Source organism: Cervus elaphus, chromosome 16 (genome assembly GCF_910594005.1).
Source record: "Cervus elaphus chromosome 16, mCerEla1.1, whole genome shotgun sequence".
Lineage (NCBI taxonomy): Eukaryota > Metazoa > Chordata > Mammalia > Artiodactyla > Cervidae > Cervus > Cervus elaphus.
Window position 1 is genome coordinate 10,688,477 of NC_057830.1, and position 27,496 is coordinate 10,715,972.

At 37.8% G+C, this 27,496-nt stretch overlaps 2 protein-coding genes across 6 annotated transcripts in view; both read left to right on the forward strand.

Moving 5' to 3' along the window:
* The first annotated feature begins 14,355 nt into the window (after positions 1-14,355).
* Positions 14,356-27,496, forward strand: part of PTBP3 (polypyrimidine tract binding protein 3) — a 91,777-nt gene continuing 78,636 nt past the window's right edge. For 2 of the 5 annotated variants that reach the window (XM_043870657.1, XM_043870658.1), the window contains exons 1-2: positions 14,356-14,486; positions 17,389-17,422. In XM_043870657.1, the coding sequence (XP_043726592.1) occupies positions 14,479-14,486; positions 17,389-17,422 (42 nt within the window). In that variant the 5' untranslated portion in view covers positions 14,356-14,478. The remainder of the gene's footprint in view (positions 14,487-17,388; positions 17,423-27,496) is intronic. The other 3 variants (XM_043870660.1, XM_043870661.1, XM_043870659.1) reach the window with 3 other exon arrangements.
* Positions 14,426-27,496, forward strand: part of LOC122673073 (immunoglobulin-binding protein 1-like) — a 31,624-nt gene continuing 18,553 nt past the window's right edge. Inside the window, exon 1 of the mRNA XM_043870664.1 lies at positions 14,426-14,486. The gene's annotated coding sequence lies outside the window, so the exon portion shown is untranslated. The remainder of the gene's footprint in view (positions 14,487-27,496) is intronic.

Sequence of the window (27,496 nt, forward strand, 5' to 3'; positions counted from 1 at the left end):
CAGCACTATGGATCTTTGATCTTTGTTGTGTCATTCAGATCTAGTTCCCTGACCAGGGGTCCAACCTGGTCCCCTGCACTAGGGGTGTGGACTCTTAGCCACTGAACCACAGGGATTCCCCTATTCATTGTATTTAGAATATGACTTTAGCAAGAGACCCATGATGGTTGTAGGTATTCCAAGTCCACTTCCCTTGGAGATAGTCTCACCTAATTCTTCCTGGCATTCAGTAAGTGACTACTATGTCAAACACACCTACCTCTCCCAAACTCAGGCATTACTTCTGAGATACAGTAGTCTACTGTGAGAACATGTACTCTTTCCAAGCTGAGAAAGAGAAACATTTGATTCTTCTGTAATCAACATAGCTTCAACCCTGCTCACTATAAAGGTGGCAATTTATCATTTTATACTGATGAACAATGTCAGTTATTTATCTTCTAACTTTCAAACTGTGCCAACCATTGGGAAAATAAGGACATTTTAAGCTAGCTTAAGGATCAGGCCCATAATTGAGCCATCCATCTCTTACTGGCCATTACTTTGCTACACAAAGACCAGACTTTGGAATTCCCCCACGTCTTTCTGCTATGCCAAATTAAATTCTCAGAGGTGTCATCAGCCCACTACACTCTACTAAATTAAATTTTTGATTAAGTTCTCCTACTCCCACTGCTCCAAGAGAAGAGAGGCTATGTGAAGACATTATCCTCTAATACAACCAATCCTCCACCTCCAAGAGCGGGGTGTGGAGGTGGGAAGACTTGCTTTTCCAGTTACATAAATAACATTCTCATAGTGAAGTCCTCCAGATGGTTCTTTCGTTTTTATGCTACTGACCTTTTGCTTGTGTGCCTGCCCAAGGCTGAATGTTTGCCTGGTGCCCTGCAGGATCACACGAAGTAAACATCTTCTACAACTACACTGGGGAGGGACAGCAATAGTTCTTACCAGTTGTCTGGCATCACAAGAACCATTCCACCGGCCTTGTAAACTGTGACCAAATTTTTGCACAAGACTATTTCAACCAAGGGCAAATAAGGACAAAGAAAATATATATATATCTTCTCTAACCAATCAGTAGCCAAATATGGCTCCTTGTTAAACAGTTGTATCAAAAATTTTAGGGAAAGGTTTGACTTGACCAGAGTGAAGGCTTATTCTAGTGAAAAATAAAAGTATTTCCTATTAAAGATATGGTCTCAGATTGCTAAGAAGGGACTATTTTGTCTCATTTAAGAACATTAACAATATTATAGACATCTTTTTTTTTTTAGTTTTCACTGTGCTGGGTCTTCATTGCAGCATGTGGGCTACTCACTGAGGCTCACGGGCTTTCTCCAGTTGCAGCATGCTGGGGCTTCTTGGTGTAAAACACAGCCTCTTCAGTTGCCGTGCATGGGCTGAGTTGCCCTGTGGCATATGGGATCTTAGTTCCCGATCAGCCGGTAAGGGATCAAACCTGCACCTCCTTCATTGGAAGGTGGATTCTTAAACACTGGACCACCAGGGAAGTCCAACAGGCATTATATTAAGTATTGACCTCATATATCTGTAGACAAATGGAATACCAAGGCAGTAAAGGGAAATCAACTCATTATAGTAAGCCAACTTCAGTTCAGATGGAAAGAGTTACAGGCAACAGGTTAATTGGAAAAGACGGGTGAAAAAAAGGAGTTGTCCCTTTCCCTCTGCTACTCTACTCACAGCTATTCCTCCACGTTCTGTCTTTGAAATGACTAGGGTGAATCTCACATTAGTTAACTGGTTAGGCATAGATAAGTTAAGGGAGAATCATGATAAGGACTGGTGAAAGACAGTATAGAAGGCTGCCAGAAAAGAGTGAGAAAATTGTAATGAAAGTCATTAGTTATCACATAATTTGCAGGGAAAATCTAAGTCCAGGAAAATGAAAAAAAATGAACCTGAACCAGAGAAAATTTCAAGTATAATAAAACTAGGAAACTGACATAACCCTACCACAAACTATGAAGAATACCTTCCAATTTGTATCCAAATTAAGGAAGGAACTGAGATTTAACAAGCGTTTCTTCTAAGAAACAACTCAGAACCATTTTTAAAAAAATAAATGGGATAGACCTAAAGGTCCAACCGCTATCTGAAATTTGAAGAAATGACTAGTGCTTCAAAAGTATGTGTACTGAGAACTTCCAGATGTACAAGCTGGATTTAGAAAAGGCAGAGGAACCAGAGATCAAATTGCCAACATACGCTGGATCATAGGAAAAGCAAGAGAGTTCCAGAAAAACATCTATTTCTGCTTTACTGACTATGCCAACACCTTTGACTGTGTGGATCACAATAAACTGTGGAACATTCTGAAAGAGATGGGCATACCAGACCACCTCACCTGCCTCTTGAGAAACCTGTATGCAGGTCAGGAAGCAACAGTTAGAACTGGACATGGAACAACAGACTGGTTCCAAGTAGGAAAAGAAGTACATCAAGGCTGTATGTTGTCATCTGCTTATTGAACTTATATGCCGAGTACATCATGAGAAACGCTTGGCTGGAGGAAGCACAAGCTGAATCAAGATTGCCGAGAAAAACATCAATAACCTCAGATATGCAGATGACATCACCCTTATCGCAGAAAGTGAAGAAGAACTAAAGAGCCTCTTGATAAAAGCGAAAGAGGAGAATGAAAAAGTTGGTTTAAAGCTCAACATTCAGAAAACTAACATCATGGCATCTGGTCCCATCACTTCATGGGAAATAGATGGGGAAACAGTGGAAACGGTGGCTGACTTTATTTTTCTGGGCTCCAAAATCACTGTGGATGGTGATTGCAGCCATGAAATTAAAAGACACTTGCTCCTTAGAAGGAAAGTTATGACCAAACTAGACAGCATATTAAAAGCAGAGACATTACTTTGTCAACAAAGGTCCGTCTAGTCAAGGCTATGGTTTTTCCAGTGGTCACGTATGGATGTGAGAGTTGGACTATAAAGAAAGCTGAGTGCCGAAGAATTGATGCTTTTGAACTGTGGTGTTGGAGAAGGCTCTTGAGAGTCCCTTGGACTGCAAGGAGATCCAACTAGTCCATTCTAAAGGAGATCAGTCCTGGGTGTTCATTGGAGGGCCTGATGTTGAAGCTGAAACTCCAATACTTTGGCCACCTGATGGGAAGAGCTGACTCATTTGAAAAGAGCCTGATGCTGGGAAAGATTGAGGGCAGGAGAAGGGGATGACAGAGGATGAGATGGTTGGATGGCATCACCGACACAATGGACATGGGTATGGGTGGACTCCGGGAGTTGGTGATGGACAGGGAGGCCTAGCATGCTGCGGTTCATGGGGTCGCAAAGAGTTGGAAACGACTGAGCGACTGAACTGAACTGAACTGAACTGAGAGATCAACTTCTACTTTTCCCCCTCAATTGATCCAAATGTCTCCTGTGTCCTACATCAAGTTTTCATTTATATCCAGATCTGTTCCATTAAATAATTTATCTATCTCTGTGGCAATGCTACATATTTCTTGATTATTTGACTTTATAAATTTTAATACTTGGGGAGACAAGTCCTCTTACAATGTTATTCATGAAGATTGTCTTCAGTTATTCCAGAAATTACTTCATCAGACTCCTGAGAAAATCACTTGGGACTGCCTTGAATCCATAAATCATTTTGAAAAACTACATCTTTAAAATTTAGTGTCTTCTAGTCCATATATGGTATCACTCTTTAGGCTGTCTTTTCTAATACAGTTTCTTTCCATAAGATATAACAGAGACTTGGTTACATGTATTTCTAAGTATCTTTAATTTTGCTTTCATACAAAATTTGATGGCATTCTGTGTGTCTGTTTATGTGATGAAATGTACAAAATAAAAATTTTATACTTTTAACAGATTTTAGGTGTACAGTTCTGTGGCAATGGTATTACTATTTTCCAGTGATATTTCTCACTGTTGTTGCTGGTATATAAAATGCAGTTGATTTTCATGCACTCAGATTATACCTAGATCTCCTACTAAACTCATTAATTTTAATAACTTTTACATACTTCTGGATTTTTCTATATAATCCTACTAACTGCAAATAATAGCAATTTGCTTTCTCCTTTCCAAGATTCATATCTTTCATTTCTGTTTCTTGTCTTACTGTACAGGAAGTATGATATAATACTGAACAGAAACTTAAGCAAAAGGACCAAACCATAAACAAAAGAAGACTAATACATTTTACTTTATTAAAATTAAGAATTTTTGTTCATCAGACGATAACACAAAGAAAATGAAAAGAGAAGCCACATTCTGGGAAGAAGGTATCTACTATGGCTATTACCAGGGACACCTGAAAACCAATAAGTAAACAACGGTCAAATAGAAAAAAAATGTTAAAATACATCAACAGACATACTGAAGAAGATTCGTGACTGGCCTGTAAAATATGAGATAATATTCAATTAATAATCAAAACGTGAAAATTTAGGACACATATGACATTTTTAGACTCAATGGCAAAATTTTAAAATTGTATTAATTACCATACCAATTGAGGGTATGAGCAATGGGATCTCTCAAACACTTGATAATGGTGGTAGTGAAAATTGATAAAATCACTTTGGAAACACAGTAAAGATGAAGATTAGCAAATTTCATCACTCTGTTATTCCACTTCTGAATGTATAACCTAGATTGTCAAGTCTAGAGAAATCTCTGAGCGCCTCAGGAGACAGGTACAAGAATATTCACAGAAAAATTATTTATAATAGCACAACAACAAGAAGCAGAAACTAGAAAGCACTCAAATATCAATCAAGAGAAGAATGGATACATTGTAGCATATTCTCATAGAGAAATACTGCACATCACTGAAAATTAAGGAACCACATGGAGTTAACCACAGAATCTGAATATTAAGTGAAAAAATCAAGTGGCAGAAAGATATTAAAAATATTACACTGCTTATATAAGTTTCCTATGGTTTAGGAATTTGCACACCTTTTAAAACTATAAAGAAAGCAAGAATGAGTAATCATAAAACTCAGGATTACCACTCTTTGCACTGGGATGGGAGAGATTAGAAATGGGGTTAGAAAAGTATATAAAAGAATCTTTTGAGACTTCCATGGTGGTTCAGTGGCTAAGACTCCACACTGCCAATGCAGGGGTCACAAGTTGGATTTCCGATTGGGAAACTAAGATTTCACATGCCATGTGGCAACACCAAAAAATAAAAAAAGACCTTCAAATGTTGCCTTTTATATCAATTTCTCAAATTCTCCTTGGTGGTCATTTTATGATTATGCTTAATAATTTATGTAAGTGGAGATGGCAACCCACTCCAGTATTCTTGCCTGGAAAATTCCATGGACAGAGGAGTCTGGTGGGCTACAGTCCATGGGATGGCAAAGAGTAGGCCATGACTGAGCAACTAGTGCATGTAAGTTTATTAAATTTTTATTTTGAAATAAATGTAGATATTCAGAAAAACTCTAAAATTTCTATAGAGCATTCCTGAATACACTGTCCAGCTTCCCCTAATATTAATCTCTTGCATAACCACTGTACAATGATGAGAACTAAGAAATTAATAATCATACAACATTATTAGCTGAACTACAGATGGTGTGGGGTAGGCAGAATTCTAGCAGTCTTTCCCACTTTCCATCCAACAATATTCCCATCCCCTGGTTATTTAAACACTAATTGTAAGTACTGCTGTGAAGGGATTTTCAGGTCTAATTAAAGTTCCACACTAGCTGACTTTAGGAAACAGGGATTACCGGACTCAAATAAGGGCCCTTAAAAGCAGAAGCTTTCTCTGGCTGATGGCAGAAGGCAGAAGAAGTCCTACAGATTGAGGGTATTAGAAGGACTAGCCTCACCAATGCTGCTTCCTTAAAAAGAAACTGAGGGTGATCCTGGCTGACAGCAACGAAACAGGGATCTAGGATCTACGGTCAGGAGGCACTGGATTCTTGCAATAACACGAAAGAGTTTGGAAGCTGACTCTCCCCAGATGCTCCAGATAAGAGCCTAAACTGGACAACTCCTTAATTTCTGCATTGGGAGATTAAGGAGAGACCCAGTCAAGCCCATGCAGGTTTCTGACCTATAGAACTGCCAGATAAAAATTTGTATTATTTTAAGCTTCTAAACTTGAACATGGTAATTCGTTACAGTGGAGAAGGAAATGGCAACCCACTCCAGTATTCTTGCCTGGAAAATCCCATGTATAAAGGAGCCTGGCAGGCTACAGCTCATGGGATTAGGAAGAGTCAGATAGGACTGAGAGACTGAGCAACAATTTGTTACACAGCAACAGAAAACAAATAGCCTTTGTATTGTATCTGTTTATCTACTACTGTCCTTTTTCTGTTGCAAAATCTCATACTGCATTTAGTTGTCATGTCTTATTAGTTGCCCCCAATCTGTAACATTTTGTCAATCTTTGCTTGTCCTTCATGGTGTTGACAGTCTTGAAGAGTCTGTCAACTCGTCAAGAAAAAAAATTTTTTTTAATTGCAATTTTGAGTTTCTCTGATGTCTTCTTGGGGTTAGACTGAGTTATGAATTTTGGGCTGGGATATGATAGCAGCAATGTAACCTTGCCAGTGCAGTCTATCAGTTTATCAGGAGTTCACATCAACATGTCACATTACTGCTAATTTTAACTTTGACTAGTTAGCTGAGATGGTGTCTGCTCGATTTCTTCATTGTAAAGTTATTATTTTTCTCCATAATTAATAAATATCTTAGGGGAGATACTTTGAAATTATGCCACTATCCTATTTCTTAAGGTTTGCTCACTAATTTTAGCATTAATTGGTGGATCTTGTCTGCAGCAATTATTCTAATAGTGGTTTTCTATTTCCTGTATTCCTTCTATGCTTATTAATTAGAATTCTGTAAGAGCTATCCTTTTCCCCTTATTTGCTTATTCAGTTATTTATTCATATCAGTATTGACTCATTATTATACTTTAAAGGCTATAAATACTATTGTTATTTATTTTGTTGCTCAAACCATTCCCCCTTTGGTCCCTGGGAGATCTTTCAGCTAGACTCCTGTGCCCTGACCCTATCATTTTCAATTCAATTCAGTTCAGTTCTGTTCAGTCTCTCAGTTGTGTCCGACTCTTTGTGATCCCGTGAATTGCATCATGCTAGGCCTCCCTGTCCATCACAAACTCCCGGAGTTTACTCAAACTCATGCCCATTGAGTCGGTGATCCCATCCAGCCATCTCATCCTCTGTCGTACCCCTTCTCCTCCCGCCCCCAATCCCTCCCAGCATCAGGGTCTTTTCCAATGAGTCAACTCAAACCCAGGTTGCTCTAGGCTCATGTATTATTTTTATTTCTGCAGCCCTGGAATCAATGACTTCTCTGTGGAGTCCTGGTTCCTTTTATTGGGGAACTGATATTTAGTAACTAAAATGTGGGTAAAGTTAATGGGGTGTCATTGGCTCTCTCAGCAGACAAAACTTAGAAATACAAGTATATACAGCAACCATACATACCAACCAATCTATAACTAATTCTGCTATATTCTCTCTCTCTCTACATATATATATATATATATATACAGTGTAAATCAATTATACTTCAATAAAATATATGTGTATGTACATATATGTAAGATAATACCATGAGATGAAAAAAAGAAAAAATCTGACAGTTAATAAAAGAATGAGGAGAAAAATAAAATTATATAATTTTAAAACATAAAAATAGAAAGGAATCAAACCACTGGTATAGAAATCTGAATTATGGTTGGAGAAAATAGGCTTGAGAAGTTGTACACAAAGTTGTACAGAAAGTTAAGGAAAAATAAAAACATATGACACTAAAGAATAAATATGGAAATGATCAGAGATTCAATAAATAACTAGTCAGCAACGCTAAGGAAGAATATAGACAAAGTGAAAGTGAAAAGTTGCTCAGTCCTATCTGACTCTTTGAGACCCCATGGACTATACAGTCCATGGAATTCTCTAGGCCAGAATACTGAAGTGGGTAGCCTTTCCCTTCTCCAGTGAATCTTCCCAACCCAAGAATCAAACCAGGGTCTCCTGCATTGCAGGCAGATTCTTTACCAACTCAGCTAATAAATATGGAAATGACCAGAGATCCAATTAATAGTTAGCAATGCTAAGGAAGAAAACAGACAAAGCTTAACATAAATTTAATACAAAATTTCAAAATCAAAAGAAAGATTGTCTCGGCAAGGTACAACATGTTTCATGTATTTATTTAATAAGATACTCACTGGCTAGTATGTGCGAGGCATTGTTCCAGTTGCTAAGAATACATCAGCAGACAAACACAAGTATCACGGCCTTAATGATTTTACATTTTAGTGGAGGGAGACAAACAATAAATAAAATGAGTAAGTTACGTATGTTAGAATAAAGAGAAAAATAAAGCAGGGCGGAGAATAAATAACGGGTGAGCATGATATCCAGTTTCAAATAAGAGTGGCCAAGAAAGGTCTTACTGGGGAAATTACATGCAAGGAAGGATATAAAGGATTCTAGAAATGAAGGAGCAAACCATGTAGGGGAGAGCATTCCAGAAAGAGGGAACAACAAGTATAAAGGACTCTGAGATGGGAACCTGCCTGGTCCCAACTAGGAACAACCAATCTGATGTTCAAGAAAGAGTTCTAGGCTACAGAAATAAATTTGGTACTCTTCAGGCTATAGATGATATTTAAAACCCTAAGACTGTATCAAGAGAGTGAGTATAGGAAAACAAGGTCAAAGACTGAATCTTGAAATATTTGAAAGCTGTTAAGTCAGAACCAGGAAAGATGGGAGTGACCAGAGAGGAAAAACATAACAAAAATGCGGTTTCCTGATAACCAAGTGAAGAAAGTGTATCAAGGAAGAAAGTGAAAGTGAAAGTCACTCAGTTGTGTCCCCCTCTTCACAACCCCATGGACTGGATAGTCCATGGAATTCTCCAGGCTGCAGTGGGTATAGTCCATGGAATTCTCCAGGCTGAAGTGGATCCCCTTCTCCAGGGGATCTTCCCAACCCAGGGACTGAACCCAGGTTTTCCACATTGCAGGCGGATTCTTTACCAACTGAGCCAGTAGGGAAGCCCATCAAGGAAGAGGGAACAGTCAACTACTGCTGATGGTTTGATTTAGATGGGGTCTGAGAACTGCCCATTACACTGATTCTAGGAAAATCAAAGACTCAAAGTAAGACATAGCCTAAATAATCATCTAAATTTCAAAGATGAAGAAAAACTCTTCCAAGGATCAGTCTTTTCCATCATAGTTTTATGATGCTGAAGGAAAGCAGGGCTATAGTTCTAGAGCTCCTGGGGACTGACTCAATAGTTCTTCATCTACTGAAGTTTTACCTAGATAATAGAATATATAAAGACTCAGGAAACCAAGATTCCTTCTAAAAAAAAAAAATCTTGAAAATTTATTCTACTAACTGAAAGATGAATAAAAAACACAACACTGTGAATTATTTCTAAATAAGTATGATTATTATTTTTTTAAAAAATTTATTTGGCTGCGCTGCATCCTCGCTGCAGCATGCCAAGCCTTAGCTGTCCTCATGTAGGATCTAGTTTCCTTACCAGGGATTGAATGCAGACCCCCTGGTTGGGAACCCAGAGTCTCAGGGTAGACAGTAGATTGTACCAGTTTTAAGGACAAAAGTTCAGTGCCTAAGGGCAATGATTCGTAAAAGAGGGTAGTGATTATCACTCAAATTGTTCTCTGGCCTTGTCTCAGACTCATGCCTAAATCTCAAAGGACTTTCTCAGAATAAAAATGGAAAGGTCTGTTTTATTAAAAATTCTGAGTGACATTGGGACCTCGGTGATACAGTATGAGGAGGAAAATTATTCTTGAAAATCCACTGCAACTTTGACATGGGCTGGCAACTGTCACTGCAGGACAGGGACTGAAGACAGCACCTTCAGTGCAAACGCTCAAGTCCTCTGAACTGGTCTTACTGGGAACTTCACATGGAAATGACTACATCAGGGCCAGGGACAGCCTGAAGAAAATGGACATAACTCACGACAGCAGAGAGGTCAGTGAGTATGTTGGAAACACTTTCAAGTCTCTTCCTTGAACAGTTGGGAAGGACTCTGAAGGAAGGCTCATCATTCAACAGATGGGGCAGAGTCTGTCAGACTCAGTGTGTGTCAGCTATTATAACCTAGTCTGACTACCAAGTTGATAGCACCTGAAAAATATGAATTACACACCTCTACATTTTCCTTCAGCCTCTTAAATTTGTTATTGCGTAACTAATGAACAAATAACATGTAAAGGAACACTTTGCAATTTTTTTTTGAAATAATTATAGATTCACAATGTCTTTTTTTTTTTTTTTTTTAGATTCACAATCAGTTTTAAAAGAAGTGCAAAGAGGTCCCAGAAACTCTTCACCCAGTTTCTACTAATGGTAACATCTTAATAATTGTACCAAAATCAGGAAATTGACATTAGTACAATCCATAGATCTCACTCAGATTTTACTAGTTTTACATGCACTTGTGTGTATCTAAAGCTCAATGCAATTTTACCATGTGTAGATTTGTATAGTCAACCCCACAATCAAGACTTGCACCATCACCACAAACATCCCCCCGCTATACTCCCTTAGAGTCACACCCATCTCCTTCTCTGTCTGTATTTTCCATCACCACCACCCTGCCTTCCCCCTTCCTAACCCCTGACAACCACTAATCTGTTGTCTATCTCTGTAATTTTGTCATTTTGAGACTGTTATATAAATGGAATAATCCAGTTTGTAGCCTTTTAAGTTTAGCTTTATTTCACTCAGTATAATTTCATGTGTTTGTATTTTAGTGTATCAGTTCAGTTCAGTTGCTCAGTCATGTCCGACTCTTTGTGACCCCATGAACCGCAGCACACCAGGCCTCCCCGTCCATCACCAACTCCTGGAGTTTACCCAAACTCATGTCCATTGAGTCAGTGATGCCATCTAACCATCTCATTCTCTGTCATCCCCTTCTCCTCCTGCCTTCAGTCTTTCCCAACATCAGGGTCTTTTCAAATGAGTCAGCTCTTCGCATCAGGTGGCCAAAATATTGGAGTTTCAGCTTCAATATCAGTCCTTTCAATGAACACCCAGGACTGATTTCCTTGTGTATATATGTTAGCAATTATTACTCTATTTGTCAGGGAATAAAATGATATTAAAATGTCTCCTAGATTCATCAAATGGCTGGTCTTATTTCTGACTTATATTGGGATCTTTTTATTTTTCTATCTTCAGTAATCTTACCTATAAACATGAATTAGGGTAATGTGTATGTGTGCTAAGTTGCTTCAGTCCTGTCAGACTCTGTGACCCCATGGACCATAGCCTGCTAAGCTCTTGTCCATGGGATTCTTCAGGCAAGAGTACTGGAGAGGATTGCCAGGCCCTCCTCCAGATCTTCCCCACCCAGGCATCGAATCCACACCTCTTATTTATGTCTCCTGCAATGAGAGGCCCTTTCTTTACCACTAACCCCACCTGGGAAGGCCAAGTAGGGTAATAATGTTGGTTAAATGTTAACTACCACTGCATATTGCAATGTTTTAAGGCAAATGTTCAAAGGTTACATTTTGTCCAAACATCATAATGGAGGGAGCAGGGAGTGTCTCATTAGATGAAGGTGTTTCAGGGGAATTTCTTACAATAAAAATTAGAATAAAAACAAAAGAAGGTAAAGTGTTAGAAAATTTAAACTAAATTATTTTAACTGTCTTTACTTTTCAAAAGTATAGAGCAAGTAGCAAATAAAGACTGTTAATTGACGAAGATCCTCTTCCTCATCAGGAAGCCAGTATACAGAACATATAGCTCTTTATGCCAAGGCAGGTCACGTGAGTAATTATCTGATAGTTCCAGAAACTCAGAAACTTGTGGTGATATTATAGAAGGCCACAGCTTTCTAATGCCATATGGATTATAGGAATAGCTAGTATTCTAAAAGTGGTCATAGAAGAACTAAATTCCACTCTATCTATTGTTTTTGAATCAGAGAAACTCACAAAACATATGGCGCTCAATCCATGAAAAATCTTTTAAACTTATGACTAAGAGGCAGGGGAGAGGGCAGGGTTTCACCTTGTGTTCTGTCCTGAGTTGTATTCTTACTATCTAGGCTTCTGTTGTAAAACTAGATATGAGTGTTTTAGGAAATGCCATACAGTTCTGTTCATTTCAGTCAGGTACACTTTATACTGGAGACCTTTCAGAGTTATCATTAGTACTACGGGAAATAGACTTCACATTTAATTTTTAATACTGAAATTTGTTAGCTATCATAAGGCATTGGCTAAGAGAAATACAACTTTTAAAAGTATAAATTGGTTCAGCTTTTGGGAATCATTTTGTCAATATTTACGAAATCTGAGAATGCTTATGCCTTTTGTCCTGCAATTCTGCTTCTAGGAATCTATTCCTTGATATAATCATATATAAGCAAAGATGCTCATACATATATGATGTTCTTTGCAGTACTGTTAATTATTTTGAATAATTAGAAACAATGTAAATTTCCACTAATTTGGAAAAGGTTAAATAAAATTATGGCACATGAAACTATGTAATAATAGGCAGTATTAAAAAGAATTAAGTAGACAAAAAGTACTGACATGAAAAAAATCTCTAGGATTTTTAAGTGAAAAAAGCAAAAAATGGTGAGGGTCTCAGAAGTATGCATGCACAATTGTTAAGTGGCTATCATGGGCAGGGGGTAGCTTGTGAAGAAAAACAACAACTTTTTATATTTAATATTGTTTTGAATTTTCCAAAATGAGCATGTATGTATATTATTACTTGTACAACTGAGGCAATTTTATCAATTTTATCAACAGAATATACCCCTGAGACAACAGGAAGACCTCATCAGCTACTTATCTTGCTGGTATTTTTAATACCCACCTGGCAATGTAGGGTGGCAATGTTTACAACTTCAACTTAATATTTAGATTTAACATAAGAAACAAAGTATATCTGACCTTTTGAAAAGTGGGATTTAGGTTAGATACAGTATTTTAAGAATGATCTTTCTTAATAAGATACCTGAGCTATTCAAAAATTGTGTTTTGCCAACAAACAAATAATAAACTAAGGGAGGAATGCATGCAACCGTCAAGACTGGAACCTGATTTTCTTTGGTCAGCCCTGCAGTACTTGGCAAATAGTAAACAAGTACTGACTGAATGATGGGTGAATCGACAGTTTAAATCCTTTCAGTAGCACCCACTTTTTAAAAAGCAGGATAGTAGCAAGGATAGATGCCGGAGCTTCTAGTTACTGGCTTTTCGAATGAGGCTGAGGAGCTGTCCCCTCTTTCTACCCAGGAAGTTAAGAATTTGGTGGAGGACAGTGTTCAGTGGCTCACGGCTTGGCGATCTGTGAATCGAAAAATCATTCAATTTCAGAACCAAACAGAATATGAGGGGGGAAAAACCGAGTTGCCACTACTTATATGCTTATAATCTTGCTCAGACTAAAAGGAAAGGGTTTCAGTGGGTGTCAAACTGTCGGCAAATCACTCATGGCTAAATTTTCATCTGAAAAACGAGAATAAGCACTCTTTCATAGTTTTCTGGGTTGTTTTTAATAAGGAAAATGTGGAAACTTTTATAAAATGCTACCAATATAGTGGCCATTCCATGTAGTGCAATGAATGTTTCCTATAAATTCAATCCTAGACTGAATGGAAAAGCACTCAGAGACTAAAGCTGTATATTCTCAAGTTCGGGGTAGTCTCATTCACCTTTCATTTTCATCCCAACCTCACCTACATAGCCGGTGCGGGTCACCGGGCGGGCGACCGGCGCTTCCCTGGGCTGCCAGGCCGGGGGAAGACCACAGCCGGCGCCTAGCCTCGGGGCTCGGGGCTGAGCCGACAGTCTCGCCCACCCGGGGCAATTTCGCGGCAGCTCTGCGGCGCTCGCGGGACACTCCTACCTACTATCCGGATCGGGTCCCCAACGTTTTTCCCACTGGTAGAGGGAGATGTCCAACCAAGGGAGCCCCGGGCGGAGGAGCCGGAAGGCGGGCAAAACCCGCGGGGGTGGGGGGCGGCGAAGCGGGAAGCACAAGGCGCGCGCTCCCGCGAGCACAGGAGGCAGGCGGGAGCGGGGGGCGCGCGCCGGGGCGGGGCACCCGGAGGCGGGGTCTCTAGGGCGGCGGCAGGAAGAGGGCGCCCTGGAGCCGAGTCGGAGGGCGGCTGAAGGCGGGGCCCAGGGAGGGCGTCGACGCTGAGGGGCGGGGTGAGGCGAGGCGGGGACGCGCTCGGGGGGTGGGGAAGGCGGGGGCGCGGCGGTGGCGGGAGCGTCCCTGGTCTCCGCCCCTGTTTCCCACTCTCTCTCCACCTCCGACCGGCCGGGGCTCCGGAGAGGCGCCGCTTGCCGGTTCCCGGAGCCGCCCTGTTGCCGCCGCCTCCTTCCTCCGCTCGCGGTGAGCCCGTCAGTCCCCGCACTGTGCTCGCCTCCGTCTGGGCCATGGATGGGTAAGTGCTCGGCGGCGCGGCGGTCACCGGGCTGCGCTCGTCCTCTTTCCCGCAGCTCTCGGCCGGACGCGCCGGAGCTGGGAAGCCGGGCGCGGCGCCGGCGACCAGAGGAGCGGCCCCGGCCGGGCCCGACGGCGGGGCTTCCGGGCGCCTCCTTTGGGGAGCCCCGAATCGCGGAGAGGCGGTCCGCCACAGCCTCTCTTTCCCCCTCGGGGCGCCTCCCCCAGTCCTGCCGCCGCTGCACACCCTCGCCCCGGGAAGCGGCGGAAAGCCCCGTGCAGCCCCCGGGTGCCGAGGTCCGCCCTCCGCCCGAGAGTCGGTGGAGCCCGGCCCGGCCTCCCGACACTTCCTCTCAGAAAATGGTGCGCGGCGCTGGGGGAGGCGGAGGCGGCGCTCGGGGCGGGCGTCCTCCCGCTCGGGGAGTTGGTGTTTACCGGTGAGGTGGGGCGAGCGCTGGAGCTTCCCCTGGCGGGGAGACGAGTGGCCGCGGAGTGGCGGACGGCGAGGGCACGCGCCGGTAAACGTCTGGGCGGCGACCGGAGCCGGGGCCCCACGCGGTCTCCGGGCTTGTGCTGGGAGCTCTGTTAGGATTACGGTACACCGGGCGTCTGGACTCGGTGACCGGGGATGCGTCCGCTTACCAACCCCACCTCCGCCCCCAAGGAACTTCGTGAATTCCCTGCTCTGTATGCAAAAAAAAGTGCGATTTTCGGGGCGTTTTGAAACGCTCTAAAAGTGAATGAAGTCTGTGGCCAAAATAAAGATTTAGGGTCATCGATGTAAATATTTCTCTGGGGACCCAGGGTCCTGGGGTGGGACCAAACCAATATTTGAATGATTAAGAAAACAACTAGATTAAGATCTTAGTGAATTAGTTGAAGGTCCTAGTATATGTCCGTCAAGGTAAAAAAAAAAAAAATCTACTCTCATAGAGCCTGCAGATTCACTTACTTATTTTCATTATGCACTTGAGATTTTGGTTGGCCTGTTACTTGATTTTGATGGCAAAATTTCTGTAAACCTCTTGGTTGTAGAATATATGGAACTTCCTTGTACAGTAAAATCGCATATATGTTGCCATATAGTTGATTGTTGTCATGCTGTGTAAAGATCTTCCTGTGTAAAGGGATCTTCGAACAATTTTTGCCTTCATTAGATTTCATTTATCCTAGTTTTATAATTCTATAAATATATTTGAATGCAGATTGCACACTATGACAGACGTTAGACAAAGTGCAATTTTAGATTTCACTTATTGTGATGTTCTCTAAAGTATTAAGATTTAATTGAAGCTGTTTTTATTGTTTAATTGAAGCTTCTCAGAGCATTGTTAAAAACTGATTTTACATCACCTTTTTTCAACTACACTTTCTATGGGTGCAAAATTTTGCTATCTTTATTATTTGTGTGAGTATGCCAGTATTTCAGTTGAGGAAGGCTGTGAAAGTAGTATTTCATTATGTGTAGTGAATTGTCTTTAGTGGTTTGACGTGAGACGTGGAAGAGGCTAGCTTTTTGTATTGGAAACTTGACAGTGTTATACAGAGGACTCTTGGATTATGCATCTTGGCTGTTAAACTCTTGGGCAGCTGTGAAGTGCAAACTTACTCTTTTGGGTAGTATTTAAGAAATTAACTTTTTCTTTCCCCTAAATGTGGTTTGAAAGCTAAGAATGAGTTTATTGGTTTAAGTACATGAGGCAATAAGAAATATTGGAAGGTAAGTTCATTTGGGAGTTCAAGTAGGAGCATGCTCTTTGCCTCCGGACCAATACTGTGGTGTACCTTACACAATCTAATTTTTTATGCACAGATGTCAGAGATATCACATCTAAATTTAAACCAAACCAAATTCGAGTTTCCAAAGCATATAAGAAAAAAATTTTAGTCTATATTGTTATTGTTTAAAACAGATTTGTGTCATTAGACAAATATAAATTTGTTTACTTCTATTAAGTAATGATATAGGTTATTAACAATATATAGAATTTTATTAGAGCTTTCTTTTAGAAGATATCGAGACAAACTAATTGAAAATGGTTTCTTTGCGGTTAGAAGAGATGGATTTTTGTTTGGCAGAACTATATAGAGTTTTTTTACATCTTGATGTTAAGGGATATGATTTTTAACTCAGTGAGTTTATGCTTTCAGGAGGCTAATTAAATTTCTACATTTTTCCATATCCTGAAAAAAGGTCCTTTTTCATTATTTTGGATAGTTAAAAAAAAAATAAACCTCCAGTCAACATATCTTTCTAGTTCCACCTCAGTTGTCAACTGTCCTTGTGTGTATGTGTGTGTATGTTCATTTCTTTCTGAGGTAATTTAATCACAGATATGATGCAGTAGAACTTTTTTTAAAAGCAAATCTTTGACAATTTTGATGTCTTAAGTTTGATGTTTGTAATTATTTTAGTTCTAAGACTTTCTTAGCTATATTTTGCTGAGCCATTTTTGTGGTGGATGCAAATTTTCAAGATATTTTATATTTCTATAAAATCCACTCACTGGTTTTGTTTCATTTAAAACTTAAGTATGGTTACTCATGCCAGTGATTTAAAAGAAGGAACTTTGGTGATTATAGGGCTTGGTTGGATTTGTTAAATAGAGGTAAATGGATAAACCCACTTTCATTTTATTGAAACAATTATTTTTCTAAATACTGAAAGAGAATTTGATTTATTATTTGTTTCTTACATTGCTGTTAAAGCTTTGCTTTTACACTCTGTTGGCTAGACTGTCCCATCCACTTTTCTTTGTATTAACATTTCACAACTTGTCGCATTCTTATTTTTATTATTTATTATAATGCTTTTTCTCTTTTCTTTATCTTATTATCTCTGTCTTTTAAAAACTTGTTTCTAACTTTGTTTTCCATTTTCTCTTTTTACTTTTTCCATACAGTGTTGTTACAGATCTTATAGCAGTCGGTTTAAAGGTAGGAATCTTTTAATATCCTTCCATAAGCATTTAAAAATCTTAGTTTTAGCCTTTTTTTCCCAATGGTGAAATCACCTCACCTGTTCATGAAATTACCTGTTTTACTGTATGGTAATAATATTTTGTTTTTATTTAGCTCCACCATTAGTAGACCTGTAGCTAGTTTTGGGTTTTATGTTTGTATAAAGAGTGGTTACAATATTATCTTGTTTCTATAAAATGTGAACAAAAAGTTTCACTTGAACTGTCAGTGTATTTGTTTTTGTCTTGTTTTGTTTTTACAGTTACATGTGACCTTGGCTCTAATTTATTTTCCTGTCATGTCCTTCGTTTTATCTTCTCTTGGATACATTTATGAGTAATAAAATAAAAATAGCAGCTAAAGTTTCTTCAGTTCCTGTTATATGCAAGCTGCTTTACATATATCTCACTAATCATTAAAACATTCATTCAAATTAGGTATTAGTATTCCCATTTTAGAGATGAAAAAATAGGTTCAGAAAGTTAATGTTTAAGGCACGGTGCCTCAGAATTCAAACCCTTGTCTTTGTGGTTCCAAAACCAGACTTTTTTCTTTTGTTTTTACCTCGCTGCCAGTAATGAGGAGGGTACTGTCTACAAGATGAACAGCAGGAGGGCTGGATAATTAATTTTTTACAATAATGATTCTTCTAAGTTATGTCATTTCAGTTTTATCAGAGTCGTTTCACTTATTGGATTCCGAAATATAAATCAAGTTCATTAATATGAGACTTTTAAAATATAGATGGAAGTTTAAGATTTCTTTTAGCAATTTGGTATTTGATATACCTGAATTGAAAATCTAGTTCTAAAGGCCACTTACAGTTCAGATTACTGTAAAAAATAGAAATAGTTCATGTGAACATTGCATGTATTTTATGTAAAGCTGTTCTGCTTTCTGTCCATCATCTCTCGCTAACAATTTCAATACTTCTGCATTTGGACTTATTAAATCTGATGGTGGTGCTCATATTCTTAAACCATCTTAAGATAAAAGCATACATATAGTGAACAGCGTTTTAGATTAATGGTAGGTTGCTCAAGATTAGCGTATTTGGGAACTACTGCTTATACTTTCTTTTGAAGTTGAATGGTGTTAGCTTGCTTTAGCAAACTTTGAATATATTTTATGAGTTGAAAATAAATGGAGAAGTGGCTTTTGGTGGGATATAGCTTTTTTTTTTTTTTTTTTGGTAGATACTTAGGTCAGTTTCTCATTTGGGAATGAATACTCATAGATTAGAAACTGCAGGCTTATTTATTGGATCCCTTTTGGTGTTTCGGTAGGGGCCTATGAAGGAAGGGATATTTAAAGTGAGCATTGCTTTGGTCTTACCAGAAATGTAATTTGTGATTCTAGAGTTCGTATGGGAAAAATGAATACATGAGACATTTTAAAAATTTACCACTTGGGAATTGAGGAGTTAGACTTGAAGGACTGTCATGCCTGTTTTGTTGTGGGGAAAATATATATCTTGATGATAAATAAAAGAAAAATTTAAATGTAGGGCACAAGGGACTAGATTTGAATACACAATTTGGATTTCTTAACTACCTGTGTTGCAGTAAGCACTTTGGAAAGAAAGATCAAATTCTAGTCTGAAGAAAAGATGAGCTGATTAGTTGATTCACTAGGCAGTACTGGAAATGTCTATAAAATTATTCATTATATGAAGAACATTCTCCTAAGGTTGTTCTGCTTCTTTCTTGGATTCCATCCAAGGAAGTTTAGTTACCAAGTAATAGGCCAGTAAGGCTCATATTTCCTCTAAATTTTATAAAACAAAATTAGCAAATTTAAAATAAGTCCTTCAAGAATGTCTGTTACTTTTTTTTTTCTCTTTGAACGTGATGACACAGGAAAGCGTTTTAGCCAGTGAAAGAGTGGAATTCAGGTGATGCTCCATCAGTTGCTTTCCTGGATGCAGGAAAGTAATATGGATCTTATTTTAGGGACTTGAAAATACCCTTAAATATGAAATCCATTATCTTAGAGAAAGAACACTAAATTGTTTTTAGAGATTAAGTGACTCACTGGAGTGTGTCATGAGGGCAGGAATTTTTGATATTTCCTTCACTACTGTGTTTCCAGTGTCTGGCACATACTAAGCTCTCAGAAATGCCTTGTGAATGAGTGGATGCCAGATTCTCACACCGCCAATTAGGTGGCTAACTTATACTGGAACCCAAGCCTTCTAGTTTTGCTGGTGTTTCTTCTGATAGGTATATACCATGGTGAGAGAGGATTAAGTTCATTTTTTAGATTGGGATTTTCTTGAAGATGGATAAACATTTTCAGGCAGCTTACATGTGCCATGTTTGAGATTTATTTATACCTAGTTGTGTACCCTGGATGTTCTTGCAAGATATAAATTTTTGAGCCTTGTTTAAATTAGGCAAGGAAATTAGCTTTTGGTACTTCTCAGAAAATGCTTGTTATATTTCGTTATTTAGTATTCTGAAATGCTTTTAAAAACATCAAGAAGGGATTGCTGTTCTTAATTTTCAGTTCTTTTAGATAAAGAACAAACCAGGTGATTATGAGTGATACTGAACGTGTTTCAAAACCTTTATTATACCAGATAAATCAAAGCATCACCACTGTGGGTAACATAGTTTTTTATGTGTGCACCTAAGTATATTTTAAATTTCCAGTTCATACTTTAATTATTTACTAGCCAGTTTATCTTAAATATTTCTCACATTCCTAGATAATTTTTCAGGATACTATTATAACTGTTAAATGATTTTCTAAAATGATGATCTTGCATATCAACCATATTAGGGATTTTCTGGTTGGTCTTTCTATTTTAAAATGATTCCATGAGTGTAGAAAAACAAGTTTAGGAAGGATTATAGTCAGCTTCTAATAATTATCATTGCCTGTCACCATATAGGAAAGAACAATGCATCGTATTTAAATTAATTTTTTTTAAATTTGACTCTGAATTAGAAATTAAGCTAAATTAATTTTGAAGATTGATTTTCTGTTTGCTCCACCAGGAGTTAGCAGACTACATACAGCCTGTGGACCAAATCCAGCTTGCCACCTGTTTTTGTAAATAGTTTTAGTGGAACATAGCCATGCTCTTTAGTTTGCATATTGTCTGGATACTTTGATACAATGACAGAAGGGTTATAGCAGCCACCATATGACAGCAAATTCTAAAAGATTTACTTTCTGACCCTTTGCAGAAGAAAATTCATCTGCTACTTGCTGTACTTGAACTACAGAAAATACTGAAGGCCTTTGCCAGGAATTTTTTTTTTTTCTTCTTTTAAACTGAGCTGTAATTTACATAGAGTGAAATGCATGGATCTTAAGGGTACAGTGCAGTAAATTTGACAAACTTATCCCCCTGTTTCCTGTTGCCCTTTTCTAGACCCAGTCTAGGCAACTCTTGACTTCTATCACCACAGATTAATTTTGCATGTTTTGAACTTCATATAAATGGAATAAAATATTCATGCTGCGTGTATACAGCACGAGCTTCCCTGATGGCCCAGTGGTAAACAGTCCGCCAGCCAATGCAGGAGACTCAGGTTCGATCCCTGGGTCGGGAAAATCCCTTGGAGAAGGAAATGGCAACCCAGTCCAGTGTTTTTGCCTAGAAAATCTCATCAACAAAGGAGCCTGGAGGGCTATAGTCCAAGGGGTCTCAGAACAGTTGGACATGACTTAGTGCTAAAACAATGATGTACAGCATAAGCTCTTTGATGTCTGGCTTTTATTCAGCAAAATGGGTTTTTAGATTTATTGGTATCTATTTTCTATGTATCAGTACGTTTTTCTTCTTTCTTAATGAGAGTATTCCATTGTGTGAATATGTCACTATATTTAAAAGTCCATCCTCATGTTGATAGACATTTAGATTCTTTTCATTTTGGAGCTATTATGAATAAAGCTACTATAGACATGTGTGTGTGTCTTTGTGTAGATGTTTGTTTCATTGTACACCATGCTTCAGAGTAAAATTGGGTGTGTGTGTATTTAACTTGGTTCTTTTGCAAAATGTTGCACCACTTTACACTCTGACCAGCTTTGTATTAAGAGTTCAGGTTGCTTCACATCCTTGCTAACACTTTGCTATTAGCCATGCTAGTAAGTATAACTAGAATGGCTAGTAGTATCTTATTATAGTTTTAATTTCCATTGACCTGATGACTGGTAGTAGTGGGTCCCCTCTCATGAGCTTGTTAGCCATTCACTTCTTTTATGAGTGTTCTTTTATGAGTGTTAACTTTTTTGCCCGTTCCTTTAAAGTGGATTTCTTATAGACCACATACAGTTAGGTCTTTTTTTTTTTTTTTTAACCCACTCTGAACAGTGTCTTTTAATTGGTATATGTAGACCATTACCTTTCACACTTCAAGGGATGATTAAGTGGGTTGAATTAATAAGTATCTTGTTCATAAACTGTTCTGTATTCACTGACTTGTTCTTTGTTTTTATTTTTTCCCCTCTCATTTTTTTTGCCTTCTCTGGTTTTAGTTGAGCATTTTATGTGATTGCTTTATCTCCTCTGTTAGTTTCTCATAGTTTAAAAACATCTTAGTGGTTGCAATCTACATTTACAACTTTGTTAAGTCCACCTCCAAATAATACTATACCGCCTCATGTATAGTGCAGGTAGCTCAAACAGTGAAGGTGAAGTTGCTCAGTCGTGTCTGACTCTTTGCGACCCCATGGACTGTAGCCTACCAAGCTTCTCTGTCCATGGGATTCTCCAGGCAAGAGTACTGGAGTGGGTTGCCATTTCCTTCTCCAGGAGATCTTCCCAACCCAGGGATTGAACCCGGTCTCCTGCATTGTAGACAGACGCTTTACCGTCTGAGCCACCAAGGAAGCTTAAACAGAGCATTCCCAATTTGTCCTTCCTGTCCCTTGGGACATTGTTATCTTTCCTTTTCTAAAAAAAATTAAGCATTTGTTTGGATCTTCACTGGTGAGTGGGTTTTCTGTAGATGTGGTGAGTGGCGGCTACGCTCCAGGCGTGTTGCATGGACTTCTTATTGCTGCGGCTTCTCTTGTTGGAAAGCACAGGTTCCAGGTGGACAGCTTCAGTAGTTGTGTGTCTCGGGCTCTAGCGCAGAGGCTCAGTCGTTGTGTGGTCTTAATTGTCCCATGGCATGTAGGATCTTCCCAGACCAAGGGTGAAACCCATATCTCCTGCATTGGCAAGCGGATTCTTCACCACTGGGCCATCAAAACAGCCCTCATCTTTCATTTTACTTAATTATATGCTGTAATCACCCAATATATTGTTACTGTTTCTACTTTAAATAAATTCTTTTAGATAAATTAAGAATAAGAAGTATAAAATACCTTCACTTATTCCTTTAGGTTTCCCTGGTGGCTCAGTGGTAAAGAATCCGCCTGTAGTGCAGGAGACGCAGGTTCAATCCCTGGGTTGGGAAGATCCCCCGGAGGAGGGCATGGCAGTGCACTTCGTTATTCTCGCCTGGAGAATCCCAGGGACGGAGGAGCCTGGCAGGCCACAATCAATAGGTCATAAAGAATTGGACATGACTGAAGCAACTTAAGATGCACGCAAGATTATAAAAAATGCAAATACTTTTTGGTTGTAAATCACTGTGCAGATGACTTTTTTGTATTACCACATTCTCTCTCTGATAGCTTACTGTAGTTTGTACGTACTTTGATTTTTACTTTATAAAGATTTTCTTTTTTGTTATTGTACTAATGTGGTGAATTTCATTGATATCTTATTTTTTAAAACTTCAACACAAACACAGAAAGGTTGCAGAGTACTATAAAAAAAAAACTTATATAGTCATTAACCAGGCAGTTCACATTTGCTTCATTGTTTTATTTTTCATTTATAGTCTTTTCTCTCTCTTTATATATCTATATGTTACTTTCTGCAGGTGTATGTATATCTCTCTATTTTCCTTTTTTATCCTTCTGAATCAGCATTTGCTTAGCATGATTTTCAGCCCAGCTCTCCACTATATTATTAATTTTCCCTTCTTAATTGTATGTCAAGGAGATTCCTTGCAACTTCATTGATATATTATTTTACTTTATTCTTTAACCCATAAATACTTTAGAATATATTGTCTAAAAACAAAGACATTTGACATTACTGTAGCATAATTATCAAAATCTGGAAATTAATCTGAAGTGTTGCTTCAGTCTTTTTGATTCATGATATTGACATTTTGAAAGAATATAGACATGTTATTGTGTTTATCTGTTTCTTATAACTAGATTTAAGTGAATGCCACAGAAGCTATGTTGTTCTTAGTGTGTTTTTTCAGAAGGCAAAGGATGTTGATTTGTCCTGTTACTTGTAATGTGTTAAATTTGATCACTTTAGGTTATATTTGCCAGATTTTCCACTGTAAATTTACTGTTTCTCTCTTTGCAACTAGTAAATATTTTGTGGAGTGATACTTTGAGGCCTCACTAATATTATTTTAATTCTCAAACTTTAACATACTAGTTTTAACATCTATTTTGATGATTCTTTCCTGAAATTGCTATTACAATGATAGTTATAAAGTGGTGATTTTCTAATTTTACTTTTGGAATCAAGATTTCATTCACTAGCTACTTAAAATGAACTGAGGAACTCTCATTCTTTTGCTGTTTTGTGGAATAAATTTTTTCTTAATAGTTTAGTTGACCTCACCTGTGAAGTCATCTGGACCTGGATCAGTAGTGGGGACTAAGGATGTCTTTGTATATTATCTCACTATCTTTAATCCTTATGGTCAATTCAGGTACTTTATTCCTCTCACACTAATTTTGGGGTTTGGATTTGCTTTTTTTTTTCAGTCAGATAATTAACTCACATATTTTAAAATCTGCTATTTCCTCATAAATGTATTTTCAACTATAAATTTATCTTTAAGTGCTAAAGCTGGATCCCACAAGTTTTCAACTCGTGTTTTTCATTTTCATTATATCCAAATGTTTTTGCATTTTCCTTATGATTTCAAAAATTTTATTTATTTACTTTTGAAGTACAGTTGAGTTACAGTATTGTGTTTCTGATGCACAGCAAGGTGATTCAGTTACATATATATGTATATTTATATATGTGTACATATATCCTCTCTTTCAGATTGTTTTCCATTATAGTTTATTACAAGATATTGAATAGAGTTCCTTGGGCTGTACAGTAGTTTATCTATTTTATATCTGTATAGCAATTTGTATCTGCTTATTCCAAACTCTTATTCCTCCCTCTTTTACCTTTGATAACCATAAGTTTGTTTCCTATGTCTATGAATCTGTTTCTGTTTTGTACATAAGTTCATTTATATCATACTTGAGATTCCACATGTAAGTGATATCATATGATACTTAATGTTTCTCTTTCTGACTTTCTTCATTTAATATGGTAATCTGTAGATCCATCTGTGTTGCTGCAAATGGTATTATTTCATTCTTTTTCTAATGGCTGAGTAATATTCGTGTGTGTGTGTGTGTGTGTGTGTGTGTGTGTGTGTATCTTACAACTTCTTTATTCATTCATCTGTTGATGGACATTTAGATTGTGCCCACGTCTTGGCTGTTGTAAATAGTACTGCTAGAAACATTGCGGTACATGTATCATTTTGAAAAAGTTTCCATTTTAACTCCAGGATTATTTAGTAGCTTTAAAAGTTTAGTTGTCAAACATTAGCTATTCTTTTTTTTATCATTTCTAATTTTATTATAGAAAACATAGTATGTTCAGTATATTTCTTTGAATTGTATTGAAACTTCTTTTATGAACTAAAATGGGAATTGGCAACTATTGTCTAAGGACTAAACAGGGCTCACTGCCATCTGTTTTTATACATCCTTTACTAAAATGGTCTTTATACTTCTAAGTGCTTGAAAGAAATCCAATGGTTAATATTTTGTAACAGGTGAAAAATAGATGAGATTCAAATCTCTGTCTATAAATAAAATTTCATTGAAACACAGCCATGCTCATTCATTTTCAAATTGTCTGTGATTGCTTTTGTGAATTGTGACAGAGACTATTTGGCCCACAAAGTCTAAAATACCTCACCGTTTGGCCCTTTACCTATGAAGTTTGCCAATCTGGCACAGTGTCTGTTTTTGTAAAGGTTTATTCTTAGCTGGCTGGCTGGTTCTGCATTCAGTATATCTGTTAGCTCAAGTTATTGATTGTTTTGTTTTTTTCTGGTCATATTTTATGTGTTTGGTCTATTGGTTGCTAAGAGAAATGTATTAAAATTTCAATTCAGCTGTTGATTTGTCTTTTTTTCCTTATATTTCATCAAGGCTTTCCTCTCATTAGTTTGGTTCCAGAGATTCACACATCCCTTTAGCTTCTGCAGCTTCTCCATGGTTGATTTTAGAGATGGGAGTTAACAGTTTATGCTAGCTTCAGACTTCCAACTAACTTATTACTTAATACGGGAAGTGCAAAGGACAGTGGTAGTTTCAGGCTTCAGACCAATTCATTCGAGTTTCGGGCTTCAGGCCCACCTGTTTATTACCTAGTACAGCAAGTACAAAGCATTATAACTTAGATATGTTATTGTGAAATTTTAGAATTCCATCGGTGAAGAGATGATTCAGAAAACTTCCAGGGAGAGGAAAAAAAAACAAGTAAATTTTAAAGAAATGAATGTCAGACGGGCATCTTACCAGTCATACTGTATGTTAGATGAAAATGGGGCTGTGTTTTCAATTTTCTTAAGAAAAATAATTTTTAACCCAGAATTCTTTACTGTCAAATGATTCATTATGAGGATAGAATTTATAGACATGCATGGACCCAGAAAGTTTAACTTGGTGTTTACCATCATTTAGGTAGTTATTTAAGGTTGCAACAAAGTAATGTGAACTGAGGACACGGAAGACAGAAGTTTAGGAAAAAGTTAAGTCAACCCAGATGAAAATGAAAAGAAGGCTTAAGTTAATAACTGTTCAGAAGTCCTAGAAAGCAGTCATTCAAGATTGAAGCAAGAGAAAAGAGGGTTTTAGGTGGGCGATCTTAGGAAGAAAAATGAGAACTATATAGAATAAGTGGTATCATGAAGAGTTTGGGGAAAATTTGATGATATAACAAAGAATAATAGTGTCAGAAAAATATAAAGACAGTTTTAAAATGTCATGGGAAGCAAAATGAATGAATGAGTGAATAAATAAAGATGTCTAACTATGAACCAAATTAGAATATATCGTGGTGTTAAGAAATTGATAGAGTGTAATAAAGAATCCGTTTAATCTTGGTTCTAAGAACAGTCTTTTTCAAGTGGTTCTAAGGTTGTGACATTAGACACATAGAGTAAAAAACAAATTGTGCCAGGATTATGTTTCCTTGTACAATATTTACATAGTAATAAAAATATAAATAGTGTTTATTGATATTCAATTTTGAGTCACCCTTTGGACAGGACAGAAATGGGCAGAACCAAGAAGGCTATTGTTGGAGGGCAAAATATAACAACTGTACCAATAAAAGTAAAAATGAAGCTGGCAGAGAAGGCGGGGGGGACAGATTACGAGCCCCAAAAGCTTTCTTTCAAAATGGAGAATCAAATTTTTTTAAAAATTAGAAGAGTGAATGTGTATATAACTGAATCACTTAGCTGTACACCTGAAACTAACACAGCATTGTAAGTCAACTATTCTCCAATAAAATTAAAATATTTTTAAATAATAAAAAATAAAAGAATAAGATCTAACATTTCAAAATATATACAAAAAGAGAGAGCGCCAAGTTGCCAAACAAGCAATAAAGATATAAGTTTAGTATTTAAAGTTCAAAGATACTTAAACAAGAATTAAAACTAATAGCATATATTTCAAACATTGAGAGAACAGAAAAGGGAGGAATTTTAGAGATAAATTCTTAAGGTTTCACATTAGAGGTCAGTCAGTTTATTTTTCAAGTTGATAACTTGTAAGTAGTAATATAAACATGTTGTCTAGTGTTGTGGTGGCAGCCACATTGAAGTAAGAACTGTTTAAAGACTGAGTTTGGGTGCCGAGATCTGCTTTTATCATATAAACTCTTTTGTAATATTTGTTCTAGTACACATATTTGATAAAAGTAAA